The sequence below is a fragment of the Micrasema longulum genome, unplaced genomic scaffold (genome assembly GCF_059751315.1).
Source record: "Micrasema longulum isolate JH-2025_06_02 unplaced genomic scaffold, ASM5975131v1 h1tg001702l, whole genome shotgun sequence".
Classification (NCBI taxonomy): domain Eukaryota; kingdom Metazoa; phylum Arthropoda; class Insecta; order Trichoptera; family Brachycentridae; genus Micrasema; species Micrasema longulum.
The window spans coordinates 30545-42837 of NW_028278880.1; the positions used below are offsets into that span (position 1 = coordinate 30545).

The 12293-nt window shown below is 34.1% G+C and overlaps 1 protein-coding gene across 1 annotated transcript in view; it reads right to left on the reverse strand.

Moving 5' to 3' along the window:
- Nucleotides 1–3442: 3442 nt before the first annotated feature.
- Nucleotides 3443–12293, reverse strand: part of LOC148274280 (uncharacterized) — a 36429-nt gene continuing 27578 nt past the window's right edge. The window contains exons 3-5 of the mRNA XM_088237351.1: nt 5768–5862; nt 4910–5050; nt 3443–4354 (exon numbers count right to left, since the gene is read on the reverse strand). Coding sequence (XP_088093477.1) covers nt 4228–4354; nt 4910–5050; nt 5768–5862 — 363 coding nt within the window. The 3' untranslated portion in view covers nt 3443–4227. The remainder of the gene's footprint in view (nt 4355–4909; nt 5051–5767; nt 5863–12293) is intronic.

Consider the following 12293-nt stretch of genomic DNA (forward strand, 5'->3'; position numbering starts at 1 on the left):
TTGTCAATTCGCACGCCGGAAGCAACAAGCCTGAGTCGGGCGACAAGTTTCAATAGGCACAATGTAAACGAATTTTTCAATAACCTGGCAAATGTCTATGAAAGATTTCCTTTTGAGTGTCAAGATATCTGGAATTTGGATGAAACAGGCGTTACAACCGTCCAAAAACCTTCAAAAATACTAGGTATCAAAGGTGCGCATCAAGTAGGAGCAATTACATCTGGAGAAAGAGGGACTCTCGTCACAGTCCTATTAGCAGTTAGTGCCAGTGGAAATTCAGTTCCGCCACTTTTTGTATTTCCTCGTAAAAATTTTAACCAACATTTTGTAGTTGATGGTCCTCCTGGATGTATAGGGACAGCAAACCCAAGCGGATGGATAAGTTCAGAAAGTTTCATATTATTTATGAATCACTTGGTGAAACATGTAAGGTGCTCAAAGGAAAAACCAATTTTACTAGTCCTTGATAATCATTCATCGCACCTGACAATTGATGTGCTGAATTACAGTAAATATAATGGAATAACTCTTTTATCGTTTCCACCACACAAATCACATAAGCTGCAACCCCTCGATCGATCGGTATATGGTCCTTTTAAAAGATTTACAAACAGCGCTGCAGATGGGTGGATGAAAAATCACCCAGGCCAGTCAATGACTATTTACGATATACCCGGAATAGTTAAACTATCTCTCCCGCTTGCCATTACACCTAATAACATTATGTCAGGCTTTCGAGTAACAGGTATATGGCCATATAATCGAGACATCTTTTCAAAGGAAGACTTTGAGCCTTCCGAAATTACCGATCGTCCAATGCCTGATAACGTTAATGCTGAAAAGGTTGCTTCTGTGGTCAATGAACCACATTCATCTTCTCCTTTACAACCTGCAACCTCCAGTGGTGAAGCTCTACCTCAAAACCAAGAAGCTCAATTATCTATTTCCACGGAACCGCAACCATCAACAAGTGGCATCAATAAAATACAACATACCACGCCTGAACAAATTAGGCCATATCCTAAAGCTGGACCAAGAAAGGGAGGTAACAATTCCAGAAGGAAAATAAAATCAGCAATATTGACTGACACTCCGATTAAGAACCAAATCGAGCTGGAAGAGAGCTTGAGGAAGCAAAAACAAGCCGCCAAATCAATTAAAAAAAACATTACGATGGGTGCCTTTAAAAATAAAAAAACGTCAAAGAAACTGAAGAAAAAACAAGTGTTGGATTCTTCTTCCGACTCAGAACACGAAGAATGCCTGTGTTTGGTGTGCATGGAGAGTTTTGATTGCTCCAAACCTGGACAGGAATGGATCCAGTGTACCAAATGCAGTAAATGGGCACACATTTCTTGCATTCGTGGCGATAAAGTTAATTTTACATGCCCAAATTGTGATTCGGACAAAGATTTAAGCGATTAAATATTTAAAACTTAATTTTACATGTTATTATATATATTCTACATAATTATTGTTAGCAATTACATTTTTTTTAAATTTTTGTTTTTGTTCGTAACAACATGCCCCCACGTTGTAACAACTTGCCCCTGCGTGGGGCACATTGTTACAGTTTTTTATTATTTTTAAATATGCTATTATTATTTTTGTGGACTTTGTTGGAACACATTTTAATTGTTTTATTATATTTAAATATGTGTACATTAAGATATAATCAATATTATGTGTTTGAAAATAAACAGTTACCAGATATTCAACGTTTTATTTTTTTGTAACAACTAGCCCCCCCTTCCCCTACCCTTGCTTTTAGATTATTATAGTACATATTGTATACCTTACCTACATTTCTATGCATAATATTGTATACCTTTATTTTACTAATTAAATATATTGATACTACTAATTTTTATAGTTATTTAGATGACACAAATAATTTTGGAGCAACCTGTATAGCTGAAATGACAATGATTGCCAAATTTTAAGTTACTTGCAAAATCCGCCACATCCTTTACTGTGATTAACAAAACCTACCAGATCTAAAAGTAAATAGCAAAATCTGCAACATCCATATTTAAAAAAATAATAAAAAAAAAAATTTTTAAATACTGAAAGATTTTAGAAAAAAATGCGAAATTCTTAATTTCATAATATTATATTTTAAAATAGACAAATCTTTTAAACACAAATGTAACCCAGAGAATTTTGCATTTTTTGTAAAATCAACATATATGGATCTGGCGGAATTTGAAGGTAGGCGACACGTATGTTTGTCAAAATTAATCACCTTAAAAATGTACAAAAATTATACATATAAATTTTCGAACTTATAAATATTTTGTTTATGAATCGGCATACAAGTCTTTGGTGTGATGACAAATTTCGTAAATATAACAATAAATAAAATACATATTATGAACACAACATTTAAGAGACTTTGTCATCCTTACATTACAACAGATTCTGAGTAAAATATATGCCATCTTATTTTGGTATGACACGGGATCAATATACATTTGAATACATATAATATTAAAGTCAGTATGGCGAAAAAGCAATGATTTTCCGTAGACCAAGTAAAACTTGACGTGATTATTGGCCCCTACAGATGTTTTAACAAATTGAAAATTTATAATCATGCTTCAAAATGTAAGCATTAAGTGGGAGAATTGACAATATTATAAAAACTATTAGCCCATTGCAGGCGAAGTGAACCAACTAACAAAGTGGTCAAAATTCTGCATTTTTTTTGTTTTTTTTTTGGTTTACTAAACTATTTTGATATTTTTAAATAGCATTGGTGAATAAAGAAACGCAATATAAGCAACGAGTTTACAAATGATAGTTAGTTCGCGTTACCAAAACGCAAGTTTTTAAAAATTCCTACAGCAAAAATCATTTTGTAGGGGAGAGCGGGGTCTAAAGTAACAGGGGGTACAAAATAACAACGACCGTCTCCGCAACCTTGTAAACAATACCGAGAAACCGAATCAGTAGTTCGAACACTGTGCGCATACATGCCCTATACCTCGCCAGTTGTTTGTCTGCTATGGCGAGAAGTGCACGTCTGTTTTATATCCATAATTCAACATATATTTCGCTTTTACTTATTTTTTAGATAATGTGCTTAAAATCGAATGTAAACATTTAAATATTGAAGTAATGTTTTACTTTGATGGCTTTACTTTTATGTCAGCAAATGAATTTAAGGTATTCTTCATAGCGTGTAGAATTTGAGTCAAAACATTAAAATTGTTGTTGGGGTCCAAAGTAACAATAATCTCAGGGTCCAAAGTAACTGTTACCTTGGACCCCTACCTGTCTCTTAAATTCAGACGCTTGTGTTTTTTATTTTTGTTTTTATTTTTAAAAAATAACCAAAGTAAATAAGAATAAATTTAAATACATTTTATAAAATAAAACCTATTTAATAAAGAATATTAAATGAAATTCAATCTAAATAATTCAAAGAATTGATCACATAATTTTTTTTTAATGCCGAGTAATAAACCACGGAAAACAACCAGAGGCCTTGCAGAACAGTAAACGTACGAACGCGCTGCTCGAGACCATCTAACTAAAAAGCTGAGCATCAGAGAATCACTAAACAGTACAATTTATACTACGTTAATTTGTTTTGATATTTACAAAAACGTAAAGCCCAGCCTGCTGCTCAGCCTGCAGTTCAGCCTCTGGAACGGTCTAATTCTCTACCATAGGTGTAAAACATAGGTGTTACAACGGACCCCGATAGCGGAGTCCAAAGAAACTGATTAAAATGTATGCTTCTTATATGTTAAATTGTTCGTGTTTCTGATAATTATCAGATTTGTAATTAACATCTAACTTCTTCCGTTTTAATTTGATTGATACTCGCTGTGTTACTTTCGACCCCACTATGTGTAAAAACAGACCCCGATAGCGGAGTCCAAAGAAACACGAGAAATGTCTCCGAAAATTCTCAATAGTTTCCAAATAATTATAAGCAGGCTACAATATAATACATAAAATAAAAGGTAAATACGCATAGTTCCTGGGTGTTGAACTAATTTTGCTTTTTAATGAATAGGTTTGGCACATCTCGCGCAAACACAAAAAAATATTACTTTTGGACCCCGTTTCCCTTACAAATATTTAGGCATACTGAAAATATTACTAACTATAACAATTGCTTTTTCGCATTATCGACATTACCTTAATGTTTAAGATAAATAAATTATTATTGCTGTTTTGTTGAGATTACCGGTCCGGGGAAATGGGCAGGTAAGGTCACAGGTCCGTTACAGGTCCTAAGACCATGTGTAAAGTGTCACCAGTGGGACCGCCGTTCACGCTACTTGCTTGACCCTGCGCCTGCGAACGCTTAGAGCGAAGCTGCGTCACCAGGAGTTCCAATCTAAATCAATTCACCATCGTAAATAAAACGAATACGTGTAAGCGGTGTAATAGTCGTCATTTTGACCATGTTTGAGCATCCAATACTTTTAAAATCAACAAATAGAAAAATCGAATTGTGCGCAGAGAAACTTATTTTTTATCTCCCTGGTTAAAGTGTTTAAGTAATTTATGGATACATTGAAAAGGATGGGACCCAAAACACTGCCTTGTGGTACACTAAAATAAAAATATAAAAGATAATCTTTATTGATCAATAATTTTATTTTCATGGGGTATTTTTAATAGATTCCTTTTAACAGCAGGCGGAAGTATATATACGGTGACTGTTTGGTATCGTGGGACGAAAACAGCCGAGAAAGACGTGGGCATAATCACACCAATCAAAAACTAAAATCTGGTTTTGTCAAAGTCGACATAATTGAAGTGCGTGCATGACAAAATGCACGAAAGTGGAAGAAGATTGCACGCCACGACAGACGTGCGTTCTCTCTTCTTGCAGTTATGGAGAAATGACATGATGGTAGACGAAGTGGGATAATTGGTTTACACTTACTTATGAGCATGTGCGTCAGCCGACATACGAGCGGACTTTTCCTCCATAAGTTCTGCGCGGAGCCGCAGCCTTTCTTGTTCCGACTGACTGAGGGGACCGTAACCTTGGATAGAGCAGGGAGATGACAGGTTCTCATCTCGACTGTTGAAAAATAAACGAATAAACATTTATATAGTTTTATTAGATAACTTACAGTAATAAAGGCTCATCCAGTAAAATAAAATAGTTGGGTTGGGTTGTAGACGCGTGGTAATGTTGTGGTCTTAGATTTCCGAAGCTAAAAAGAGATATTTTTGTACTGCAATATTTCATAGACTATGCATTTGAAGACTGATGAACGTACATTAATGTGATAAATGATCGGGACACGTTGCGATTGGAGTAACATTACAGTGCCCTATGCACAATTAGGGGGCGGGTACTACAGAAATGATCCTGATAGAGAACTGAGATATTTAGGAGAATGTAATCCTAAGTGGGTTGAATATCCAGTATCAGTACTAAGATGTAAATATACTGAAAATATTATAATGATTGTGTAAACAGGCCCGATTTAACACGGATATATCTAGCAAGTCGGGACTTGAAAATAATGATTGATTGTGTCAATTGTTTTACTTATTTTTGAACCACAACAGGCCAAGAGGCCCAATTACATTGGTGAATTACATCACAGAACACCCAGGCTTGAGAAAAATCACATTTTTAATTTTTGTGTTCTCACCGGGAATCGAACCCGGAACCTTCCGTGCGTGAGTCAAGCGTCTTGACCACTACACCACGGAGGCCGTCATACGTATAGTTGTTACAAATAATAATAATCATTAATCATTAAGATCAAAGTCATAATTTTTTTACCTTTGGTTGACGCGCATGTTGTGAAAATCTTCTTCCAATTTACCGAGACGGTCGTTGGTTCTTGATTTCTCAGAGAAACTTGAATGTATTTGGTTCTATAACAAAAAAAAACAATTTTTTTAATTGTTTAAAAGAAGGAATAATTTAGAACATGAACATAATGTATACATATATAATGAAAACAATTTTTTTTATCTGATATAATTTACTGCACAAAATGCAATTTTACTGAATACAAAGTGTTTCTGTAACTTTCTCGCTGATGCCTCCCCGAATACTGTGCGAAAAAGACAACTGGAGTATCAGAAAGAAATTGTCTGTGTCTGCACGTTTTCCTTTTTCCAAAAATAGTTATTATGTTTGTATACTGTACATTCGAAGGCGGCAGACAAAACTAAGCTTTTTTTACGGGTTTCTGGATGGTCCTAGCTCCTATAAAAGACAATTTATCAACAACAAAAAACAAACGATAGGGACACGCCAATGGTAAAAAAAAAACACTGCTTGAGTGCCATAATCAAGGGAGAAAATATGGGAACATGTTTGTATGAAGAAAATTCAGACCTCGTATCCACTCGAGGCCTGATTGTTTGATGATTAGTAATAGACAATAATATTGATGTGTTTTGTTGATATTTCTTGATAAAACTCCATAGTTAATGATTATGATAAAATTATAAATAAACTTATCAATAAAACTTCTTGGTTTAGTTTTACTTTTTATTATTTTGACCAACGAGCGCTTTCGCCTAAGTGGGCATCTTCAAGACTGGTGAATTGTTTACAACATTTACAGTTTTTATACTATTCTTAACATATTTTGGAGATAATATCAAATAAGTATTTTAACAGGGGACAGAAACATAAATATTTACAATGTTGTAAACAATTCACCAGTCTTGAAGATGCCTACTTAGGCGAAAGCGCTCGTTGGTCAAAATAATAAAAAGCAAAACTAAACCAAGAAGTTTCATTGATAAGTTTATTTATAATTTTATCATAATCATTAATATACAAAGGTTTAAAATCGTAACTAATGCTAATAAATTTTTAAAAAATTTGGAAAAACAGGCGAATTTGTATGGAGATGTACGTAAACATGGTGCGAGTGATCTTCTGGTTTCCCATTTAATTGCAAACCATGGCAACTTAAAAGCTCACGTAGAGGCTCCTATTAGAGGCTCGATGATTTTAGCGAGAGTTATATTAAAATTGGGTGGTATGGAATGTCAATTAGACGAAAGTGAGCATTTTCGACACCTCTTTCTGTTCCAATTCAATCGAGGGAATAAAGCCTACACCCGGAAATCGAAAGCAACGGTCAAAATTAATAATATATTAATAAAATTTACGTTTTTGTTGTGATTTACATAAAAAATAATCATTTTAAACAAAAAAAAAAACAGAGTCACATGCACGACAAAAAGTTAAGTTTAGTTTAAAGAAATTTTATGTTGAATAATTGTTGCGTTTAAAACAATCCATTTTACCATAATTTTTTTTACAAAAACACAACAATTCTTCAATTCAAAGCTTCATTCAAGTTTTTTTGGGGTAACAACCCTAAGAACCAGTTGCACCACAAAAAGATATGTTTATAGAAATTTTAATTTAAATAACTGTAGCGTTTTCATAAAAATGGTCAAAATTGGTTGAGTGAAAAAAGTCAGATATAACAAACCATTTTACCAATTGCATACAAAAAGGCGAGCGACTGGCATTGTTTTGAGACAGGTATTTTTCATGAGGAAGTTCAGTGGTTTATTTTAAGCGAAATTTGTTTATGTATCGTATTATCAGCGCTATGATTTTTAAAAGTTTTGTAATTCTGAAATTAATCCGCGTGTGACGTCTCAAGTTCTCTTCCGCTTCTTCTCGGTCAGTTCTGCCGTTTGGTCCGTTAACGGCAAGTAGGCAGGAAATCTTCCATAACTCGCTTGTCGTTGGTTGATTCATATGAACTCGTGACGTTCAAAGTAGTTCATTTTTATTTAAATATTTTTGTCCTACATTTTCAAGAAACATTTGCTGAACATTTTAATGCTCTAATTTTTACCGCACGTAAGAAAACATTTTTCGAATCCAATTTCCCTGAATTTCCTCATTGGGTTCACGGCATTTGGGTGGAGGATAATGAATCTATTAATCCATTTTTCAGAAAGGCATTTTAGGCACCCTGTACAGGCATCCCTCCATTTTGAAATGGTAACCTTAGTTGCGCCACAAAAAGTAATGTTTATAAAGTTAGAAGTTAAATAATTGTCACTTCTTAAATGCAACTGGTCCTTGGTCATTTAACATTTTATAAATGTTTTTAATATTTAGAAGCCATCTTGCCAAGAACTGTTGTAAATTTCGGTTAAGATTATCTGGCTCTCGGCACCGCATACATAAAGGGGATTCGTGAATCAGTTATTACTATTACAATACGTGTATTGGACCGGGTTCCGATCTAGATCGTTCCTCTCCCGCCTGGCGGATAGATCCATCCACTTACAGCGGTCAATATTTACCCCGGGGGGGTGTAACCGGACACCACACACACACGCGTGCTGTGCCTACCCCTGGACCGGGAGGTAGGGGGGAGGAGAAGATCGACGACCGAGAGTGGCAGGTACAGTGGCGGAGTTAACTTTTACTGCATTTTTTTTAAACGGGAATGAAAAACGTGAAACAGTAAAAGTCAGGTAGGGTATAAATGAGACAGTGAACAAAATTGGGTAAGTAAAATACAGCATTATTGCTAATACATAATTACTTCAAAACAATAACAAAAAATACTAGTTAAATATTTACATATTAAATAGTAAGAACTACCATTGTGAAAATATTCATTTTTTTACCATAAATATGTAAAAGTATACCCAATTATCCTCACAAAATCAAACTTTTGTTATATTTCAAACGCCGCATGTCGCTGCTTGCAGTGTCGATCGACGCTAGCAGTCTTTCTGTCTACTCGCACAAACATAAATCAGTGTTGCTTTAAGCTTTGGCTGGAAAGAGCGCGTTTTTTGTGTGGGGTACAATTGAGACGCCGTACGGGGTGTGAGTGAGACGAGAATACAAGGACCAATCTGAACTCCTAAATGCCACAAAAGTACAATAAAAAACTTAAACAATTTTCTGAAAATTATCTTTGCACAGCCATGCGGCTCGTCAGAACTGGAAAAATATTACTTCCTAAAGCAGTTGAACGATTTTAATCGTTAGTTAGTTAATTTAAATTTATAAATCACTCTTAAGTAGGCAATTTTCTGGTAAACCTCTGTCTTAACAAGGGAGAAAAACTACATTGAACGGCGAACAAGAAGCAGACCTTTCATAAAATAATAGGTAAATAGGGATTTGCATTGACAGCAGAAGAAATTAAATGTACCGTTCAAACATATATACAAGAAAATAATTACACTTTTCGATTTTTTGTTACTAGTGTTTTACCTGTGATACTTTCTGCTGTCTTATATTTTGTATTTAAAATAAACAATAAGTTGGTACGGTGATTTAATGTCAATTTTATAATTTTCATTTGTGTTCTGCATTTAAAAAATAAATAAAATATTAATTTTGATCAAAACTATAAGGTTTTCTCATATTCACATTTAAAAAAGGTTAGCTATGAGACAGATTAGATAATATATTCACTCAAAAATTGTTCAAACCCTTGCATTCACAGAAGTATTATTAAACCTAATTGCAAATTCAACCCAAACTCTTTCATATTGAAGCCTAATTATCCCTTTTATCGTGCGTATTGCATAGCACCGCTGCCACAGTTGTCTAGTTTTTGCACTTCAATGTCTTTTTTTTACCCTCAAGATGGGGCAAAAAAAGACAAAATTATTATTTTTCCCCCTTAAATAGTTATTGTCAAAGAAAATGTCTAATACAATGAAAAACTATTTAAACATATATTTATGTCTAAAAATATATATAAAAATATGAAAGATATAAATTTCGTCTCATTATTACCCCTCCTGACCATAATAAGGAAATATCACATACTATGGATACCGATAAAAACATGTGAAATGGATTTAGAAAAAATAATGGTATTTTCAAAATCAATATGGATATTGTGTAGAAATGTTTTCATATATAACTATTAAAATAAAATTCTTTTTGAAACAAATCTCTACATCTAACCGAATCGTGACGTATTAGAGGCGTTGCTAATGCAATGAAGCGTTTTCGCCGTAATTAAAAAAAAAAAACAAAAAACACCATCACGCCGTTTCCCCGTAATGAGATTACGGGAGACATAAATGCACGAAAATGATCATTTAAATTAAGTAGTAATAAAACAACGGGTTCAGGAATTTGATTTCTATTCGAATTCTAAGAGTTAAATTTTATAATTAAAACTAGCTGACCCGACAGACGTTGTCCTGCCCGAACGTTGGCTTGCCTTGGAAAAAGACTTTTTACTGATAAGTAGGTACCTACATACTTGTATGTGATTAAATTCCAAAACTAAAAATTGTTAATATTCAAATATTGCATTTAAGTAGGTACTTGTTTATGGTTGAATTCTAAAACATAAAATAAATGTTTTTTTAAATATGGCATTATTTTTGCAAACGTCAAACTCCGGTCTTCTCACCAACAGAGGGGTGTACTTTATGTAGGAACACGATTTTTAAAAATGTATTGAATTTAATATTATTTTAGTATTACCAAAAATCCAGTAAAAAGACATAAATGGGTAGAAATTATAAGGAATTTAAGATAAGAATCTGATTGAGATCTACAAAAAACAAATGCTGTTTGTGAACATTCAAAAACAAACTTTTTTTATACACAAAAAAACAACATCTTTCCATTTTTTTGTAAATGCATTCTCCTCAAATGTAACCCTGGTAGATCGATGAATAAAAAATGTATGCTCCTTACTTATTTTTTACATATTAGATTGAAAATTGTAATATCTACGAACACGCACAGCACAAAGATCTATATTTCTTTGAAAATCGCACGTAAATCGATTAAGGTGTTTAGAAGGAGTTCAGTGACATCAAACGTACAGAGGAATTATACATAAAAAGATAGTAGCCGGTGCAACAAAAGAAGAAATTAAAATGTTTGATAAAAAAAAACAGACATATTTAGGTAGTAAAACATAAGAGGACCTTAGGACATTAAAACGGTTTCGGGTTGGCGGAGACAGAATATAAAAATATTTATAGTATGTTACCGACTAAAAAATTTAAATATTTTTTTCCTGACTAGGTACACCAATGCATGATTTCTCGACCGAGTGTTTCCATCACACCGCTAGCCACGGGGGGGGGGGATGAAGCCAATAATGGATTACCGCTTTTATCAGAACAAGTGGTCGATCACCGCCCGTTCCACCCTCTGTACGCCCGAACTATGCAGACGCCACTCCTAGCCCATGTTGACGAGGGACGAGGCAATCCCCGTATTACGGGGAGATAAATCATTCGCATAATGATATTTTCCCAATAAATGCAAAAACAAAAAAAACGCTACAAACCATGAGATAAACAAACCATCACAACGTTTTCCCCTAAGAGTAGGCAGAGATGATAGAACGCCATATCACTCGGTATTTGCATACAGACCTCGCTTCCTCTACATCAGAGTTTTTCTATCTTTTTGAGTACGCGACCCCCTTACGTGTAGAAAATTAGCTGACGGGCTCCCCCCCACAGGGTGCCAGTTTTTCATCCCTTGCATTTTTTATTTGCCTTGCTTGTACCCGTGACTCACCTAGCGAGACTTTACGATCCACAGGTTAAAAAACACTCCTCACATACATGCATCTTCTCATGTACGCGCGCCAATTTTTCCGACTTTTGATATGTCGATGTTCAAATATTTGTTGGATTTGATCATGCCACGTATTTCTCAGTCTTCCTCGTTTACTGAATCCACCAACAAGCGCATCGTACATGTTTTTACTTTCCTTTCTTACTTTCTTTCGCTGTCCATTTATGGTTTTTTCGATAATGCTTTTATCAGCCTTACATAGGATGGACTTACTTACTTACTTATCATAGACATATTATTTTTATTTAAAATGTCTAACAAGTTACAATTTTTTACAAAATAAATACAGGATAAGGCGAAAGGACACTTAAAGAAAAACGAAACACGTTTACCAATGTTTGCTATTGCGATTCGTCCAGTCCATAAATAAGATAAATCCGAAAAAACAAAATGTAAATTAAAGATGCACTTTTATGTCAAATTATCCTCTATCTGATTTACTACGCAGATAATTGCAAAAAAAATATCGCCACTAAACTTTTACAGAATTAACAGGTTCACTCCCGACTCTGCCAATCGGCGTAGTTTTTCAAGAATTTTTAATCCATGTGGCAGCGCCCCGCCTATTGGCAGAGTGGAGTTATAATTATTACGTTTTTGGGCAAATATATATATGTATATATAATAAACATATTTGCTTAATTTAGCACTTCTTTTATTATTTGATCTCCAAGCCAATATGATAATAAATCATTTTCGAATTTATGCTTGAAATTTCATTCATCCCTATAAA